The sequence below is a fragment of the Ascaphus truei genome, chromosome 1 (genome assembly GCF_040206685.1).
Source record: "Ascaphus truei isolate aAscTru1 chromosome 1, aAscTru1.hap1, whole genome shotgun sequence".
NCBI classification, from domain to species: Eukaryota; Metazoa; Chordata; class Amphibia; order Anura; family Ascaphidae; genus Ascaphus; species Ascaphus truei.
Window position 1 is genome coordinate 112,380,885 of NC_134483.1, and position 20,918 is coordinate 112,401,802.

The 20,918-nt window shown below is 39.2% G+C and overlaps 2 protein-coding genes across 11 annotated transcripts in view; one reads left to right on the forward strand and one right to left on the reverse strand.

Moving 5' to 3' along the window:
- Positions 1–5,431, forward strand: part of CAST (calpastatin) — a 106,478-nt gene extending 101,047 nt beyond the window's left edge. For 9 of the 10 annotated variants that reach the window (XM_075593342.1, XM_075593347.1, XM_075593349.1 and 6 more), the window contains 7 exons: positions 21–113; positions 256–300; positions 1,287–1,382; positions 2,226–2,294; positions 2,800–2,853; positions 4,081–4,144; positions 4,517–5,431. In XM_075593342.1, the coding sequence (XP_075449457.1) occupies positions 21–113; positions 256–300; positions 1,287–1,382; positions 2,226–2,294; positions 2,800–2,853; positions 4,081–4,137 (414 nt within the window). In that variant the 3' untranslated portion in view covers positions 4,138–4,144; positions 4,517–5,431. The remainder of the gene's footprint in view (positions 1–20; positions 114–255; positions 301–1,286; positions 1,383–2,225; positions 2,295–2,799; positions 2,854–4,080; positions 4,145–4,516) is intronic. The other variant, XM_075593356.1, reaches the window with a different exon arrangement.
- A 230-nt stretch (positions 5,432–5,661) lies between these two features.
- The window catches only part of ERAP1 (endoplasmic reticulum aminopeptidase 1), a 43,686-nt gene continuing 28,429 nt past the window's right edge, over positions 5,662–20,918 (reverse strand). The window contains exons 12-19 of the mRNA XM_075593337.1: positions 18,661–18,740; positions 15,449–15,632; positions 14,447–14,603; positions 14,143–14,327; positions 12,715–12,876; positions 9,786–9,926; positions 9,604–9,685; positions 5,662–8,663 (exon numbers count right to left, since the gene is read on the reverse strand). Coding sequence (XP_075449452.1) covers positions 8,520–8,663; positions 9,604–9,685; positions 9,786–9,926; positions 12,715–12,876; positions 14,143–14,327; positions 14,447–14,603; positions 15,449–15,632; positions 18,661–18,740 — 1,135 coding nt within the window. The 3' untranslated portion in view covers positions 5,662–8,519. The remainder of the gene's footprint in view (positions 8,664–9,603; positions 9,686–9,785; positions 9,927–12,714; positions 12,877–14,142; positions 14,328–14,446; positions 14,604–15,448; positions 15,633–18,660; positions 18,741–20,918) is intronic.

Here is a 20,918-nt window from a genome sequence, read left to right on the forward strand (position 1 = left end):
TTTTTTTTTTAATTTTAAAGGAAAAGGCTAAATCTGAACACATTGACAAACTGGGTGAGCGCGATGATACCATTCCACCAGAATATAGACACCTTTTGGATGATAATAATCAGGTAACAATAAAACTAGTTTAACAAATGCTTCCAAGTAACAGTATGTAAGAATATCCTGCTCTGGCAGGAAGACCAATTGCACGGCTATGCCACTATATTTAATATGGTGGTCCTAAAATGTATTTTAAATCTTCTCTCACAGGGAAAACCTACAAAACCTGTTATGAAACATGAGGAGGAACCAAAGGTAAATGGAGATTTGCATTTTTAGGAAAAATATTGTTACCACCTACGGACATACAGTACTTGAAAGTGCTGTACATTACGGGCCTTATTTCCTAATCGGTGTTATTCCATAAGACGTGTGTATTGAGCTACCTGCTGTCCATCAAAAAGTAGATTCTGCATTCTAATGATTGCCTAGATAAGTGCAATACTGGCATGGCTGCAAAACGACACACACAAGTCTGCATATCCTTGTAAATGTCTAATGCAAATATCTGCAGAGCAATGTTTTGCTGGAGTTGGAGTCCTGTAAATATTTTAAGTCATATTTATTTTTATTTTCTTTTGTAAGTGCATGTCGTAGAGGTAAAAGTAATTAAATACGTTCTTTGAGTACTGTGAAGGCAATTTTTAAATATTTTTTACATGGTCAAAATCATACTTCATGAGTTATGTTTTGGTAACTGAACTACAGTATGACTAAATAGACACTTAATGAGTCTTCAATAGATCTCACACTCACACTCCAACTCAGGAAGTGCATTTAGTGAGAGTTTTAGCCAAAAATGCACTTAATGAATTTTACCTTGAAATGACGATTTATACAGTACGTGTCCAAAAATCTTTGCATAAAATTCTGACGACATTTTTTTTTAACACCATAAATACTGTATTACATAAGGTGTTGAAATCGGCGTGCAGCAGCATGTCAATCCTATCTCCATTGTATGAAACACGTTGATACTTGAGTAATAGCTGAAACCTGTAGATATCTATACATGTTCTTAAATAGCAGGACCCTCTTTCAGGTTAAAAGTTGAGCGTAGATCTGAAGTGCATATATTGCTCCTTTAAACCTGGTCTTAAATATGTGTCTTAATCCAAATCAATTGGTTCTCCCACTATTAGAATACAGTCTCTGTGTACTAGCGTCCCTCAAAGCTTTGCTTGTACATGAGTTGCCTGGGACTTTACACTTACTGTACAGTATATTCACAACTGTTTCAGAAGCCTGTGAATGATGATGCAGCTATTGATGCTCTTTCAAGCGGCTTTGAATCTTGTGACACCAGATCAGCTGAAAAATCACAGCCGTCTTTAAAGGTAACAAACTACAACTTGCACACACAGGATGTCAAAACAATGTAAAAAGCCAGGTGTGGAGTGAGAACCTACATACAGACTCTCCTTTAAACAGTATACAGTATGTATCCAAGAATTTTGCAGACGTTTAATGAAGCTGAATTCATTGCTGTGTGCAAGAATATATTGGTTGAAGGCCTAATCCAATGATACCTTTTTAATAGTTTTCCTAGTATAGCGCTGTGTACACAGTGCTGCACGTAGAATATTTGCAGGCACGGTCCTGACCCGCAGAGCTTGACTTTTTTTTTTTTTTTTTTTTCTTGTGTGCCAGAGGCTCAGGGAGATAAAGTGACTTGCCCAAGGTCACGAGGAGCTGACTCCTAAAACAGAGGGAGCCTGGTTCAATCCCAGACTCTGCCTTTAATCACACAATGTATATTTTACTTCCATGTATGAAAGCTTATTGGCATTTTTAGATAAGGAGGTTAAAACCTAGTCTATTGCTTTCCAAATGGAATAGGCAGGACGCAGCGCATAAGATTAGCGTTTCTCTGAGCGGTTGCCTATAGCAGTACAGTTTAGTTCATCAACTCGCTTTAATTAGTGTAGACCCGAAGGTCCTTATTCTTTAAGCTGTGATGTCACATATCCAGTGCTATTGCACAGAGTCCCATTGACTTACAATTTACAGAATAAGGTCCATGTTACATATGCTCTGGAGCCATTTTCTCTTTGCTCCGGGGGCTTAACGGCATACTTTGTAGGAGACTGTGTGAGAAGTTTGTTCTTTATTTGGGTTATCTGTGTTTTAGACAGTTGTTCAAAATAGTATGGTAATTGTCTAAAAATGCTCTGTGCTAGGACAAGTGTGAAAGTTCTTCTAGCAAACCAGTATCAAAGCCCGGAGGAAATGCTACTGATCCCACAAAGGTATAGTGGTAAAAAAAAATTAGCAAACATGTTGCACTAATACAGCTGTAATCATGGGGTGTGCATAACCTCAGTGTCGCATGTGATTGACCCTTAAAAGAGAAATTCACTCTAGCTTAAAGATAATAATTAAATGGTTCGTTACAGTATTTGAGATGGGGGGGGGGGGGTTCTTCCTCCAGAGCTGAACCACACTATATTCAGCTCCAGAGACCTCTTAACCCAAGATAATTACTTGTGAAGTCACAGGTATTTAAATAGCCATCCAACAGAGCCACAACTCTTGCAGCTTCCTATTTGCTTGAGATTTAAACCCTAATTAGCTGTTCCCATTACTATAAAAAAAATTAAAAAAATTGGTACAACTTCACTTTCGTTGTATCCTTATCTGCAGCAGGAATCTCAAATACAAGGCTATGCCACTATATATTATTTACGGTGGTCCTTAAATGTATTTTAAATACCACAATATATTTTAGATATGTAAATGTATCTTCTCTTACAGGAAAAACCTACAATACCTACCAAGCCTGTTTTAAAAGATGTGGAGAAACCGAAGGTAAAAAAAAATTCTCTTTAATAATAAAAAGATTATCAACCTATGGACCTACTTGATAGTATGGTACATTATGGGCCAGATTTCGTTCTGTTTCTCATTACCCTCACTTGAATGTGTCCTGCTGTGCATCATAATGTAGCTTCTGAATTTTAAGGATTGCCTAAATCAGTGCAAGACGGGATTGACGGCAAAACAAGTTCAAATGTGTATTTCTGTATACACAAATGTGCGCAAAATACACCTGTAGATGCATACTACTGGCTGCATAATTGAGGCCAATCTATCAAAGAAGAAAATTGAAAAAATCAGTGTAAAGATCTTTTTTTTTTTTTTTAATGTTCTTTTGCATCACTTATTGCCTCCATTGTGTAAATGGGAGACACTTTAAAACACACACAACCCCAATTGTGTGTGTGTGTTTCTCTTGGCTACAAAACGGTCGCAAAAATAGCAACCTGTTTATCAGAGAATTTTAAATTACATCTGTGAAAATTATTATTCTTTTTGCACTATGTATTAATCTCCTGACTGTAACATTGGGGCCAAACCAGTGCAAAAACCACACCATCTTTATCAAAGCAAAGGCATCCTACTGCAGTCTTGATGTTTGGAAATGTACTTGCCATATTTCCTCTAGTCTAAGACTCCCCTATTTTCACAAGTCTGAAATCGGGATGCGTCTTAAAATGTATATATCACACCCCACTGACTGAATGCATGGATTGAAAGGGGACTGTGTTCCACAGCCTCTGCACAAAGGACTCCTGTTGGGAGTGCACATAGAACAAAAGCGAAGCCTATGTTTGCCCCAACATGCTGGCAGCAAAGCAGCTGGCCACGTGGAGCCCTGCACAGCTTGATAGAGACCATGCTTCCTAGTCACTCTCTATAAATTGTCCCGTTCAAACCTCACACCAACACTGACCTCACTTCTTCTCCTCCATCCAGGAATGTAGCCATGCCCCTGCCTGTGATTGGCCTGTTCTGCCAGGAGGTTGCTATTTTCCCCCCAAAATTATTACTGTATTTCCTTGATTGGAAGTGCTAAATCAATGGTGCCTTATAATTGAGGCAATACAGTAATTAGCCTGTATGGATGCTGTTTGCAATGTGAAATGTTAACCATACTGTACATCAACCAACTGTTTTTTCTCTTTATTGCTTTTTATTAATCAAACCTTGTTTTACGTGTGATGAGCAGAAAATGTATTTCTATTTTCTCTCTAGCCAACAAATCAGCCGCCCCCTGCAAAGCCTAGTGTTGAAAAATCAGGCAAAAGCTAAAGCAATGGTAAGAACAATTGATGCTGTTCATGTTCAGAAATCACTATTCCAATGTAATGAAAATCCATCTTCTCTACTTCACACTTGTTTTTTTTTTTCCCTTCATGACTATTGAAAGTTGCATGTGTGCTGCTGGATTTCTGGTGTAGTAAAGGTTGAAGTGTTTTTGAATTGGCAGAATTATGTAGTTTAATAAATGGGTCGAACTGTGCTCAGAATGCATTTCTGTCCTTTATTTTCAAATGGTGGGGGACACTTTTTGTTTTCTCCAATAAGTATTATTGTTGCTCTATTGGCGCTAGCTGCCATTCAGGTCAATACCACCTCCTCATATATACTGGCGGGTTTTATTATTTTAACGTTTTATCTTTGTTTTTAGGTCGGTGTCCAGTTGTCATTGCATTTGTACAAGAATTGCTTGGGAAGAACAAAGGCTGTTGCCGCACGTGGCTTTTCTATAGCCATGTTTTTTTTGTCCCTGCCGCAGATTTTTGGAAGTGCTTTCTGTTCATCTCCTACTGCAACAAATTCTCTTTCCCCTCCCGGTTGTTTTCCTCAATTCTTAGAGGGCAAAAAGCTTCTATATTTGTAAAAATGTATATCACTATGAACTCGTCATGCAATGACAAAATAAAGCCTGCAACCTTTGCACATTAGTCTTCTTCGTACCCAAGATTGCAGTGTGAGAGCTTCTAGGGTCATCACTATTTTTGTAAAGATTCCTCTATTCTGGGTAGTAGTATCAGATTTTTAGCTTGGTGTATAATGAGAACATTTGGTGACGATTTTGAGAAATTGCAAATGTTAAGCACTACTAGTAAGTGTGAAATAATGAAACTGTAGTGGAAAACCTGGGCTCCAGATAACGTTTACATGAACAGTGCCTTTTTTGCCAAGTAATATAGTCACTAACTTTGCTTACAAAGTATTTCCTTATACTGTGTAATACAAATAATAAGGCTGCTTGCAGCAGAAACAGGCCTATAACGTTTTGCTTATTTGAAGAGTGGCACTAATTCCCTGAGAAGCCCCTTAACCCTCATTGAAGTCTCTTTCTTTGAGATGAGATTTGCTAGATTAAAAGTCCATTTTTGGCACAGAACACGAAATCTGATTTATTTGGGGTTATTTGACCTTGATCGCAAAGGTAAATGTTCGTACCAGAGCACAGGATGAGTCTGGCCACATACACGACAAATTATCACACTGTCTATTAAAGTTATAAAAAGGGTCTGTATTACGATGAACTGCTAATTGTCAAACACTATTGAAAAATAAAGATTTAAAAATGTTAGACTGGCACTGTAGCTTTCTCTCTTTTTTTTTTTTTCCTCCCCTCACCATCAAAAAGTACTCACCAGATTCTATACATACTAATTATAGAACGATAGAGAATATTTTATTAACACATCTCCAGGATAGTTGATTTAAAATAAATCTAACGCACTTTGAAAACTCACTTTTTGTAAAGATCTGCAAATAAAACTACGACGAGAAAAGCTAATCACAAACATTTTAATAAAGTTGTAATTCTCATCACATGGAATTCAATGCCACATACTGCAAGTCAAATGTGTGTAAATCATAGGAATAATTGTTTTCATAGGAAATTGGTAAAACTTCCAACATTGTCCTGTGCCAACTGATCTATGAAAACAGGATGCATAAACATTTCTGCATCTCGGACTACCCATGTATTTGTGATAAACTGTAGATGTTGGGATTCTTGGCATTTAAATAAACAAACATGACATTTGTTTTCCAGTAATATTCTAAATTCATAAAATGTGGGGGTTTTAAGCTTCCTCCAGTTCATGTGACTGAAGCCATGACATTCGTCTAAGGAAGCCCTATTAAAGCTGCAATCCACCTCTCCCAAAAGTACAAAGGGTTTTTGTTTAAAAAAATTTTTTTTACCTAGTAAGAATGAAGTCCCAGCAGAGGGGAACCCCAATTATAAAATCTGGTGCCATATACAATTCAATAAGGCTGCAGGGTCACCGAAGCGGATATTGCCCATTTTTTTATATCCCGGATAAGGGGAAAACAATGATGGGGCTCCAGGTTCATGATTTGGGCATTAAAAAAAAAAACAAAAAACACCCGACATCGGCTTAAATTTTTTTGTGGACACTTCAGTCAGACTTGGTGGTTGAGGTTATACAGAAGTTTGAAGCAGGCTGCGAATACCCCAATACATTATGATGGATGAATAAGCCTTTCTACAGTAGTTGAGATCACAACCGTCCATGTTGACGTTTTCCAGCCTATTAAAGTACCCTTGCTGCTGACACCCAGGATGAAAAGCTACATCAAGTTTACAAAAGGAAAATCTTTCCAATGAATGCAATAGCACAACAAATCTGGGGCAGTGTTTGCATTGTTGCTCTAATTTTGAAGCAGGGAGACAGTGTTTAAATGGCAGGATTTGGGGTGTAGGCCTGAAAAGAGTGTGCAGGGATACTACATGCATGATTGTGTAATACATGTGGCCATGCCAACAAAATTATACTTTCACCAAGGTACCCCTATTTGCATCACTTTACAGGGATATTATCTTGATTCTGTATGCAACCACATACTGAATCTACAGTTGCAGCCATTATTACCCTTGACAAGCTAGGAGTAGAGCAAGCACATGTTAAAGGAAATATTATGCGTGCTACATTGGTTTAATTGGAATGTCGTCTTCTAACACATTAAATATGTTGTCATTAATGCAGCTCCTAATGTTACCTGAGTAACAGGTGCTACATCTGTAAGCAGCATTGGTTATATCAGGTCCTCAGGAAGGGTATGTCTCTCGTTACCAAGGGTTCTGCAACCCACATTAGGTGGGCAAACCTTGTCCTGTGCAACTGCAGAGGTTTGGAACGCGCTCCCACCAGAGTTCAGGTTCTTTACCATTGATTTCGGGCTCAGTGTAAGCTTTTTTTTTTTTTTTTTCCTTCTCTGTCTATGTCCTGTTTCATTTTCTAGATTATAGTTTTAGTTGCCCTTAAATTGATTGTAAAGTATTGCTGTGCCCCCTTAAGTGGATGCATGTTTCTAATTTATAAAAAATTACAACACGAAAGCCAAAAGTACCTAGATTTAATCATGCAGTGGTCAACTACTGCAGGTTAGTTTGTGTGCTCCTTAGTTTGAAGATGTTAATCTCAACCTTCAACATCTACCTAATTGAATAGAAAAGTTATGCCTCATCTACCCTCTGGGCTTGTGAAATCTAGCAATTTAAAGGCTCCGCCCCTTCTAAGACCAAATTGAATTACGGTTAGTGGCCTGTTTAGTAGATTTCAGTGTAGTGAGTTTTTTTTTTTTTTTAAATATTGGGACCACTCCCCTAGAACATTCAATGTGACAGTCTTAAAGGCATATCAGTAAGAACAATGTTGGAGAAACTTGCCTGTATCTAGGGAATGCCACCGACTCGCTCAGATTTGTGAACTTGCTTGATATTTGCCTATGTTTCGCTCAGACCTTTGAAAAAGTTCCCTAGAACATTCTGACCCAGACATTTTGCATGAAATGTGAAATATTTTATTGAACTTTGCCATTTTTGATCTACCTTTTGAATTTCACCAGAGCAGATGGGTTGAGACCTATCCCCTATAAAACATATTTCCCAGGTGTCTTCACGGGTATTTTTCTCTCACAGCTTTTACTTGACAAACTACTGAGAATCAAACTTTATAGAAAAGTTTGCAAGCAAATTTAGTTAAATTGACGGTACCTATCTTTCCTCATTCCTGGAATTCTAACTTGTGAAATTTATAACCAGAAAGGGGGAAAAAGTTTGACAGTGGGTTTCCCTTAGATAAGGTCAATGTGACCATATATTGGGAGATCCCCAGAAACAAATGGGAAAACACTTAGGGGCCTATGCAGAGAGCAGCGAATTTTAAAATTGGCGAATTTATTAAAAAAGTAGCTTTTTTGGAGAGTTTTATTCTCCATATGCAGAAAAGTGCGAATTCTGCTATGTTTAACATGGATGTGTGTGGCGAGTTTAAATTGGCGAGATGCGCGCTTCAGAAACGTGTAAAAACAAATTAGCGCCTTTTTTTTCCCTTTGCAATGGCCGCGAGCGGCAGCTTCTTGCCAATTTTTTCTGGCGAGGCAAAAAGGAGACAATCGCGCCATTTTATTGGCGCGAACAGCCGCTAGATGCCGTTCGCGCCTCTCTGCATTAGGATATTTTTAAAACTGGCGAGATTGAGGTTCTCGCCAGCCGCGAGGCGAGTTTTACAAATAGAAAAGAAAAATTGGCGCGTTTTTCGGAACTCGCCATTTTCTGCTGCTTTCTGCGCGATTTTCTCCAAAAACTGGCGAATTTCGAAATAGCGCTGCTCTCTGCATAGGCCCCTAATTCTGTTATTAAACTAGCTATTATTTTGCAACCATATTTTAACAAGGTCAAAGTTTTTATTCATCCATCTAATGTTTTCTTCAATAGTCTCTTTTGCTTGTTGAACACAGCGGAGTTGGGAACCATTCTCCTTTAACGAATCGAAAAATTCAGTCACCTTAAAAAAAACAAAAACATTTTAGGTCACCGTCCCCTTAAACGGGGTAATTCTTAGGACATAAAAAAACATTATTTCTCAAATCTACTTTTTATTTTCCACTTTGATTATATACTTTATTATGACTGGTCATTTTCTTACATTTTGAAAAAAATCTGATGTTACAAATAATTTCTCAAACAAACACTGTAACATTGTTGCATCATAAAAAATGTGACATTGATATTTCCTCAGTAATAGTTATGGCATTACTGCATGGACTTCAAATAGCTATTATGGTGGTCAGATTTATGCAGTGATATTGATTAAAGGGTGAGAGGGAAGAAAATTGTAATATTGCCTGAAAAATCTAAACTATGCAAAAGGTGTTAGTTAGCAATGTTGTTTGGTTTTTAAAACTGACATACTGTAAGCAAATTTAGTATGAAAACTAGCAAATTTTGCACTAAAAAAAAAAACAGTTGCATTGGTATTTCATAAATGCAAGACAGGTGAACTCTTGCACATTTATCACCTGAACCTCTGATAATTCTGCTGTGGGAATATGTGTAGATAAGTAAACTATGTTAGCCAGTGCTGTAAAAGACCGAAAACGCTCTTATTGAGAGGAGAGAGAAAGATCTCTCTTGTGAGACAGTCCTTTATAAAACCAGATGCCCGCCTATTCTACTAGGGGTAGAAAAATGCCACTAAACATAGGCTAAAGTTATAACAACAATGTTAACTATAGCGCTAAAGGTGCTAATTACGAGTGCCTTCTCTAAAACACGTCTTCAATATAACTTGATAAATCTAACTGTTACTTTAACATGGCTCTATTGGTCCCCACATTGCTACACACAAAATGTAAATGGATAATGGAAAATACTTCATTAAAAATTGTATACATTAAACAACTAGCAAAAAAGAAAAGTAGAAAAACGTTCCAGTATTGTAGTACCTCTTTAAGCCGTTCCCTGGTAGAATAGTGATTGGTAACTCCATTAACCATGTCCGCAACTGAACGAGATCCCAGTTCAAACCTAAAAGGCAAAACACAAGTGTTTGTGTGGCAAATTACTATCTAGAAGTACTGCATTTATACATTATGATGGCCAAGTACTAGTAGTATGAGCTACTTACGTTTTCACAAAATTGTCCCAGTTTTTCTTGAAAAATTCCCAAGCCATAGCATAGCCAAATGGGGATTTGCTCACATATACAACAATATGGGGGAGGTCTTGAGTTTTCACATGATCCCCCTTCAAACTTTCATCCATTAACCTAAAGATAAAATATAGTAAGTAAAAAATTGTCCTAAAGTGGAATAATATATTGAAACCAATAGTTTCTAAAGAACTAACTCAACCACTTACAGTACATCAGTAATGTTAGGTAATTATTAGGACATGACCTTTGCCTTACCTTAGTTTGATTGATTTCTAGGACAATACAAAAGAAAATATATCACAGAATATTTACCATCATAATCATCCCTACTGACAGTAGTCCATATTCAAAACATTTTATTGGTGTTAATATTGTATGTGACGTGCTGAAAACATTTAGAGACTAGTACACCTTGCACAGTATCGTCAAACAATCACTTTGGTAAGGGACCACATTATAAAAAAACCTAAAAGCTAGTACCAGTGGCATGACCTCAAAGTAATAAACCAATTACTTCCAGCTATAACTCATCACAAATAACTCCACCTCGTAGCCCCCTTACATTTTCCCACATACTTAATGACTTGGCAGCTTTGGTTGGAGGCAACAGCCCTTTTAAATATAGCACAGATAAACAAAAAAAGATGAGTATATCATTAGATAATGCCCATACAAGCATAGATTTTCTATAGACCAGCCCCAAATTCTGTCTGGACCAATGGTCTCCTCCTAGATACTAGCCATTGATTTTCACAAGTAAACACCTGCATCCCACTTGCTGTGAGGCGTCTATAGGTATTACAGTAAGAAAAATACAACAGTAGCTCTGGCAAAAAAATCTGTGACTTGTAGGTGGATCAATACATTTGAAAAGTGCATCTCCATGCTATTTTGCAACAAAGTACAAGCCTCTCTAAAGCACTGGGGAGGTTGATAAGGGCATTATAATTAGGGATTCTGTTTTTGTTTATTTTATTTTTTGTTTTTCAGTATTTTCATCTTCTAAAAAAAATATGTTTATCAGTGTTAATAATGAAAACAAATAGATGCGCAGGTGAATGTGATGTTTATAGGTACACTTTCTTTATTTTTCGTACTCCCCCATGATGCCTTTGTCTCTGACCTGTGGCCACGCTTCCGCAAAAGGGAGGGGGTGGTTGGGAGAGCCGGGACAAGTGTTTGCGGTGGCCCAGCCAGTGCTGGAAGTTGGGTTCGGCCTTCTGCGTCCAGCTGCCAGGTGGCCGGGCCCCTGGTTGTCACCGCCGGACCCCGGCTCTCCTCAGCTGCTACCTCGTCCCATACCAGGTCTCTCTCTCCAACCTGGTGCACCCGGAAGTCAAGCTCAGCTTCCAGCACGCACCGGCAGAGAGAGGTCCGGCATGGGGCGAGAAAGCAGCAGTAGCTGGAGAGAGCCGGCGACAGCTTCAACCAGAGATAAGTGGTATGTTTATTTGGGGGAGTGAGGGGGTGTAAGTCTATTTATGGAAGTGGGGTGGTAAGTGTATGTGGAGGGGGTAATTGTATTTGGAGTTGTGGTGGGGTTTGGATCTGGGGGGGTTTAGAGGTGTCTGTATTTGGGGGGGTACTTTTGTATTGCGAGGGGGTATTGTGTGTCCATTGGAGGGGGTTGTGTGAGAGAGGGAATTGTATGGGTATTAGGGGGAATTGTGTGTGTGTGTGTGTGGCCAGGGGAGGAGGAGAAAATTAGTGTGATGAAAGTGGGGATTGAGTCAGAGAGGGTAATTGAGTGACAGCAGGGGGGGGGTGAAGAGGAGAGGGGTAGAGATTGGCGACAGAAATACAGGGTTGGTGGGGGGTGGGGGGTGGGGGGGGAGGGCAGGCAAAGCTTTAGTCCTGGGCCCCAGAAAATCTGTCTGCGGCCTTGGAGGTTACTATATGAGTTAAATGAATTGTATGCTGGGCCTCTACCCCTCTGTTTGCTAATAAACAGACAGTTAGCTCCGCCCCTTTTCTACCCAGAGACAGGGAGTGAGAGAGAGAGATGAGAAATAGGAGAGCGGAAGGATTCCACCCTCAGACCTCTGGAGGAGAGACAGTGGAGAGGTCTCACCTGTAAAGAGTAATGTAAATAAATAGTATAGGGTAGGCCACCCTTTAGGTTGTTTTATAGATAGGGAAGTGCCTTGGTAGTTAGGCTCCCTATAGTAAGAAGAGAAGTAACAGGCTCCCCAAATAGGGAGACCAGTGTCCCCTAGAAGTTGCCCAATCTGTAGCTCTTGGACCATTCTTATAAAGAAGCAGGCAGATGCCTAAAGGTCTGTCCCTGTGGGCGAGCATCCCCAAGGGAATGATAAGTATATCCCTGTGGTGAGCAGTCCCAAGGGAAAGAAGTGCATAGAAGATCCCTCTGGTGAGCATCCCCCAAAGGAAGGAAATAAGCCAGGATAAGTAGAACATGCTCGCTGTTGCCTCAAATCGGGAAACAGTAGAGAGAGTGCATTAAGTTTGCGACCGTTAAACAGATGTTCCCAGATTGGATACACAGGGCAGCCAGAGAGGAAACCCTGATAAGAGATAGCAATAAAATGCTGAAAGAAGAGTTATGTTTAAAGATACTGTTCATGTAACCAGTCATATGAATGTGCCTCTTCAGGGATGCAATAATGCACCTGAAGAAGTTGTAACCTGTAAATAATAAATAACGCCTGTCCTTTTCTAAACTACAAAGTTCCTGGCGTCCATATTTAACACCTGCAAAGTACACCCAGCTGGCGTGGATCAACACCCCTGACAAAGATAATGCACCCTGAGCAGCCAACAGTAAATACGTTTATGTCAATTCCCTTATAGCCGGGCAGGGTTACATAACATAATTATAACAATTATTCATATATAATACAATGCAATGCTGTAATCTAGATGTGCACATGAAAGTGATTACCATTGCAATTTTGGTTTAACTGAAGTTAATGTCAAAGCCGCTTCAATCTGATACTTTTCACTGTTTGACAATGATGTTTTGTATTTATCGAACAGAAAGTCCCATCCTTCAGAAGTCCGTGCCCCAATAGCATATATGGCCAAAGCAACATCACGGGGCAAACTGAGGAAAACATGAAATATACAGTCTTTATGTCAACAAAAACATCACATTTAATACATATACCTAGCTGTTTAGGAAAGGCAAAACATCAAACATTTGCAAAGTATGACGCTGTGTGAATATATTTTTTATTATTGGAAATCTGTGGTGGTACCTCTTAAATTCTTTACTAGCCAATTCATGTCATGGCTTTAAAACGTAATACCCTGTAGCTGTAACATTGAAGTCACGGTTCAAAATATTTTATTGTATCAAACTGGTGTAAATGTGTATAGACTCCCCCAATTATACACTGCATGCTGTGTGATATTTTAATCAGTAAATTTGCTGGACCATAAAGATGAATGGAACCAAAATAAAAAGTAATATGCACTCAACTTTAAAGCAGGAATCCCACCTACTTGCTTTATTTCACATTTCACAATTGTTTTTATTTTTTTGTACCGAATTTGAACCAGGGGGTCCTCCAGACATGAACCATGCTATTTTTTTTGCTTCAGGAATCCCCACCCTCTGTACTAGTGTTTCAGCTCCGATCACGGTAATAAAGGTGGCTGCCAACTCTTGCAGGTTCCACAGGCCAATAGGAAGCTGCAACGTCACCAGATGACGTTGCGGCTTCCTATTGGATGACTGCAGGTGCCATCTTTGAAAATCCAAGAAGAAGCACCAGCGACTAAATAGGTAAGGTTTAAATATAACATGGTTCAGTTCCGGAAGTTCTCCCTGGTTAGAGTTTTGTTTTCTGCTTTAACCGATACATGACACAATGAAGTTGTGATAAGTAGAGATGTATAAAATATTTCCCTGCAAAAGTGTAAAGAAAAATGTCAAATACATTTATCAGCACTCTTTGGTCCTGGTAATGTGGTCATTGATGATCATATCACAAGTAGAGTTTTTATAGGAGAAGTGACGTGCTCTTGCATGTGAGATAAGCAGGTTCAACCCACACATTGGAGAAAGAGGGTCATTGTTTTCATCCCTTCTTGGTGATTGAACTTGCTTTATTCACTTATAAACGTATATAATTAAGAGCACTGAGGATGTCAGGGAATCTGTTAGCAACTGAATTGGTATCCCTCTGAGGGAAAGTTATTCCATGTTGTACAACACTTAGCCATTGAGTCAGTACTTTTATGAAATAGGGAATGTTTTTAAAACAATGCTAATCTCATGCAATGATCTTTCTATTACAAATTTAACGATGCTAGAATATTGATTATAAATGTTCATTCAAAAACTATTTCATGCATTATAAAATACTTCATCGTTCCATTGGACTCCTGCCATCTGCTGAAATATTGCTCAGCTTTCTCTACACATGGCTGGTACTTGCGCACGCAGGCAAAAACCAGCAGCGAGCTGCGTAGCATTCTTTCCGACACTGTGCCATCATCAGTCCAAGACTGTGCATCAATCAAGTTGCGGAAAAGATTTAAAATATATGCCTAAGAAGAACAAAAACAAAATAACTGTGACAATTGAACCACATAGATCTGACAAAGTCGTGTTCATATACAGTATGATCAAGGACAAAAAAAACTTTTCAGTCATTCACTTCTGTTACCTTCAGTTGATTTTCAACATCTTGCATGTTCCTCTTTTCCATCAGCTTGTATATTGGAATCAGCTCATGCATCCCTTGGAACACTGGCATGATTTTATTTTCAGATTTCAGGTACAGCGTTAGACTGAGAGCTTTGTCAATTGGGAGTCGGCCAATGCTGACAAGGACAAAGCAGTGACATGTGTCATTAGTCTGGATATTGTATATATTAACTCTGTGTATAATTTTAATGCACATAATCTTGAATAAAATACTTATTCTTACAATCTCACTTTATTGTGAAATCCTCCTGAAGTTTTACACAAATATATATATATATATATATATATATATATATATACACAGTATATAATTTTTTTTAAGTCGTTTATTTTAAACAGTTTATGCTTAGTAATGGATCCCTTATACTTGTAAAATTGGAATCACTGCAACTTTTTTTTTTTTACTTTCAGTAGAATACAGATACAAAAAAGGTGTGCATGTTTTTTTTATTTCCTCCAGGCATTTACCATTTTCATTGGCTTAATATTTTCTTTTAAATGTCACTTTTTTAATTTTTTTACTTTTTGCATTTCTATTTAGCCTTTATGTAGACCCTAAAATAAAAATCAGATAATCTGACCTACATTTGCAAAGCTATTAAATTTATATAATACATTATGGAAAAATTGCACTGAAAGTGTCACAGTGCGTACGGTACATACAGTATTTGAGTGCTTTTTACTATATTGCAATATACAGTATGTTGCCGAGTGGAACGATGCCTTTGAATCACTAGTTCATACTTTTAAATAATCCTCCCCTGCAAATGCATAAGATGCAATTTTAAAAGAAGTACCGAGTATAGATACACACTTCAAACTGTCAGCAGCTTCAGCTACTATACACACAAGAATAGATTAAAAGCTCTGTATACTCGTATATGAAGAACAAACTCGTTGGCCTATTATAAAGTATCATAACATTCGACAAATCTAAGCTAAACCAAATAACGTTTCTTACCTTACAAGCTGAAAAGCGTTGTTGATTAGGCTAGCTCGGTCATTGCTACTTATGGCTGTGTGATTTTCTTTTAAGAGTTTTATCAATGCATCCCACCCATCTCCTTCATAATGCACGATGTAGTAGCCATTCATTCCAACATTAAACTTGATCCATTCCACCTCTTCTGCAAGGATCAGGACATCTACAAAACATGTCCAAGAAATCATTAAGCTACAATAGTAAAATGTTCTACAATATTGTATATTATGCTACATTTCTGTATTTAATAATAATGTATTTTTATTGAACTTTGACGAGTTACACCCTACTGTACATACTGGCATTCACCATCAGACTCAATTCCTAGCCAGAAAAGCTTGAAATCTAACGGTGGGTGCCAGCCAGAGAGATAAAGTGTAATCATTTGAAACAGACATCCCAATTAGAACAATATTTCCGTCACATGTCTGCAGTAACATTTATGTTCTGCAAATCCAAACCATTTAGACATGATATTTGAATTAAATAGTTATTTTATTTATAAAATATTCTACCAGGAAGCAATACATTGAGAGTTACCTCGCGTTTTCAAGTATGTCCTGGGCACAGAGTTATGGTGACAATACATACAGCTGAACCCCGTTATAACGCGGTGCTCGTGTCCACATAATGAGATCGGGTTATAACAGGGATCGCGGGGGAAAAAATTACCGGGTATGGGGTGGGAGGGAGGATGGAGGCAGCACAGACGATCCCAGAAACAAGAGAGGTAGGAGGTGTGTGTACAAAGAAGAAGTGATAGTGCGCAAACTAAATCTAAAACGTGACGTGATAAGTGAAGGATATGTGAAATAAATGACTTAACCTAGAATTGAGCGTCTGCGGCTGTGATGGAAGGGGTGGGGCTCAGAAATCCCCTGGAGCTAGCAAATGGATACAAAAAAGACACAGCGCACAACGCTCATAGTGCATTACAAAATATTATTGACATAAATAGTAAATAGGTGAGTAATGTGCGTACATCAATTACAATAATAACGAGCAGTTTCGGGATATTTTACCCAACGCCTCCGGAGACCAGAATAGATGTCCTTGCAGGGGTGATGCTGCTGTCCTCGATGGTGCAGGGTCCTATTGAAGTGTGTGCACAACCTCTGCTGTTCCTTGCTCCCCTGAGCACGGGCAAACTGGGAGCTGCTGATTCCTGCAGTGCTTCAGCAGGGCCGTTTTAGGCATTAGCTGGGCGCCAGCACTCTCCTCCGTGTGGGGCGCTTCCTGGATCGTGACGTCACCACGGGGATTCGGCGCCGCTCAAACAACAGTCAAAATAGCGCAGTAGGGTGCTAGTATGGGGCTAGAGCACTAGTACAACCTTGTCCTACGCGTTTCGAAACGTGTAGGACAAGGTTGTACTAGTGCTCTAGCCCCATACTAGCACCCTACTGCGCTATTTTGACTGTTGTTTGAGCGGCGCCGAATCCCCGTGGTGACGTCACGATCCAGGAAGCGCCCCACACGGAGGAGAGTGCTGGCGCCCAGCTAATGCCTAAAACGGCCCTGCTGAAGCACTGCAGGAATCAGCAGCTCCCAGTTTGCCCGTGCTCAGGGGAGCAAGGAACAGCAGAGGTTGTGCACACACTTCAATAGGACCCTGCACCATCGAGGACAGCAGCATCACCCCTGCAAGGACATCTATTCTGGTCTCCGGAGGCGTTGGGTAAAATATCCCGAAACTGCTCGTTATTATTGTAATTGATGTACGCACATTACTCACCCATTTACTATTTATGTCAATAATATTTTGTAATGCACTATGAGCGTTGTGCGCTGTGTCTTTTTTGTATCCAGGAGGTGTGTGTGTATGTTTTTTTGGGGGGGTAGAAGTCTGCGTGACAGTGCAGGAGAAGCTGGTGGAAGCCGGTGTAGAGTCTGCAAGAGGGGGCTGAGTGGGGGGAGGATCTCACGCAGTCTGGAGAAGCCGAGATGTCAGCTGTCTGAGTCCCCTGACACGGAGCCAGCCCCCCTCCCCCCCCTGGTGGAGGTACAGTGACTTATCCCTGAAGTCAGTGCGATTGTTTCCCCTGTTCTCATTTCCATTCCCTTGTTATGCTTGTTCTAGTGTTTGGTCCTGCTGTGCTTTCCTCTAGAATATTTACTAGTGTGAAGGGTGTCTTTTGATGATACTTTTGTGATATGCTCTCCCTCTAAAATTCCCCTGTAATCAAGTGTTAGGAGGACCATTGTCAGAGGGCTTTTGTTTTCTTTGTGGAACTGTTTATTTTTTTCTTTCTTCCCATAGGGATGCCTGGTCTTTCTCTTCCCGCCTAGCCCTCCCTACTAACTCGTTTTCTGCATGAATGACATTCCTCGGGGCTGCCTGTCCCTTGGTTCTTGTAGAGGGATTGATTCCTGCCTCACCGATTTAGTCCCACTCACAGCTGCCCTGACACAGTAAACTGCTTCTAAGTACTCCTAACCTGTAACCCAAACTACATTTCTTAACCTCATGAGTCTGTAGGGCACTGCCTACATTACCTTCAGTTAGATAATACAACAACTCGTGCTGATTCATTGGTTGCTTATACGTGTGTGTGTGTGTGTGTGTGTGTGTGTGTGTGTGTGTGTGTGTGTGTGTGTGTGTGTGTGTGTGTGTGTGTGTGTGTGTGTGTGTGTGTGTGTGTGTGTGTGTGTGTGTTTCCGTTAGCAATAAGGTTTGAGAGAAATTTAAAAAAAAAAATAAAAAAAAAAAATGCAGATTAGCTTTTTAAACAGGAGCCTGCGCTCAGACCGCGTTATAAGCGGATCCGCGTTGTAGCGAATCGCACTATAACAGGGTTGAGCTGTAGTTACATTAAATTAACAGAGGTTATACATTCAATTTACAGACATTTCATGGACTTACTATGATTATGAGCGTATGTAATAGTTATGAGAAGGTTAATGATACTAGTATCTACCCTGAGATATTTGTCTACTTAAATAAAAGGGATAGCTCAATTGTATGTTAACAAGAAAAGTAGAGAAAGATGGATAGTGGATCAGCAACTAATTACTGAAAAAAATGTATTCTGAAATAAATATGTTTTTGGAGTGGAATTTTTTAAATGCCTTTTCGGGGGGGGGGGGGGGGGGGGTTACTCCGCCATGTTAACAGTTTATTTAAGAATGTTATATATTATTAAAATGTATTAGACATGTATGAATATTCCTATATTCATTTAAAAAATTACCTTTCTTAGCTGTCAGGAGAAATTTTTGAATTGTGTTAGATTTGCTAGTAATGTAGGTCAATGGTACATGCCATAACAATCTGCAAAAAGTGAAACAAGAACAATGTTGTAGCAAGAAGATAAGATAATATAGATGGATACAAGTTCAAAATCTTGGGGGTCATTCATTAAAGTGCACATCGGTGCATTATTTCAGGGGTGCTCAACTCCAGTCCAAAAGCCACCGTAACAGGTAAGGTTTTCAGGATATCCCTGCTTCAGCACAGGTGGCTCAGTCTTTGACTGAGTCCCTGATTGAGTCTCCTGGGCTGAAGGTGTGCTGAAGGTGGGATATCCTGAAAATCTCACTGGGGGGGGGGGGGTAGCTTGAGGACTGAAGTTGACCACCCCTGCATGGAAACGCCGATTGAAGTTAATAGAGGTTCCATTCTATAGGGGCCCGATCGGCACTATCGCATCTTAATGATAAACCCTCTGGAGTCAGAAAGCACAACGCAAACTTATCTCCCTTTACCTAAACAAACTCCCAAATGCAAACTATTCTCTCAGCAGCCCTCAATGACGAGGCTTTGACATATATTACGCCTAAATATATGTTTCTGATTGTTTGCTTTACCTTCATCCTGATCACTTAATTAAAGGAGTATTTCCTTAAAAAAAAAATGTACTTACTGTAGAAGCTAGTGCTGGTATCTCTTTCATTTTTAAAGGTCCCGCGGCTTCACACAGGCTCCGGTGCCACACTAAATTTGAGCTGTTACAGTATATTGTGTGCCTAGCCTGGGCTGCTACCAGCATGAGCTACGAAGGTAAATATCTCAGGAAGCAGGGGTTCCCAGAGCTTAAATGATTGGGGTTCAGCTCTGGAGACCTCCTGCTTCCCACCCAAAAAAAAACCCTAGGCAGTAATGCACCTTTAGGTCTAGCATCTTTCAGTAGTTTACTATTTTGCCATAATTTGCACACACTGAATGGTTTCCACTATGTTTCAAATGATATCTTAAATCAGTAAAGTTTTACATTATATACTCAGTAAGGACTAGTCTAGCTAGCCCCCTAACAAAAGCACAGCAATGGATTAAATATTCTGTGATTTTTGTATGTATGTTTAAATTTGAAGAGCTGATAAAACAGATCTTAATATATGAAATAAACATATCAGATACATGGACTAGTGCTTTCCCTTTATTGCAATTATAACATACAATAGATGACATAAATCTGATGGTAACAGGAATTCCATGTGGTATATGAAGTACTGAGGTAGTACCAGTCTCCACTGCAGGCATGTCTGGCAGATATAGTATATAAAACACCATTTTATATCATGTAAAGAATGCTTGTTGCTGTACTGAACACCATGAGGGAGATTCACTAGACTCTGATAAGGGGTATAAAAGCTGAAACTCTGATAAGGGGTATAGGAGCTGAATCCCATAATAACTGCCATTCATGTAAATGGCAGTTTACGTGGGATTGAGCTCTGAGTCACTTTATTGGATTTTAGTAAAGTTTGCCTATTTTGTATAAAATTTGTATATATATATATAAAAAAAAAAAAGACAGAACATACATATGCTAACACTGTATATTAACATCCCTCAGACAGATGCATTACTGTCTGACAGAGCTTCCTACAACTAAGTGCTCACACACAGAACATCCCTGACTACACAGTCAAAACCTAACATTTTATTCTCACAACGACTCTTTTGGCAATAGATACTTTCTGCTAATAATGGGCACTGTCATGGTCACACGCATGGCATCACAATATGCCAACCTCTTTATGGCCATCCTTTCTGAAAAAACAACAACATAAACCCCTCACATATCTCAGATTACATATGTATCATCTGGACAAAAAGTGAAACCCTCAGACCGTCACAAGGACTTCCACAGCATCCCATCCTCTATCAAACTGATCTTGGAACATTCTACTACTATAGTTCATTTATTTGACACTACAAGCATCATAAAATAAAATAAAAAGAGATCGTTACATTGACACAGCCATCTACAGAAAACCAACAGAACACCACAGATAATTACATAAAACAGCCTTCCATCCCATCCACGCTAAATACTCTGTCATTTTTAGACAGACCCTTAGATATCACATAATCTGCTCTACCACCAAAACAAGGGACAATTAACTCAACATGCTCCATATGCGTTTTTTGGAACAAGGCCACATTGCCTGTCACATAGACTGAGAACTGGAAAGAATCATACAGGTCCCAAGAGAAAGGTTACTA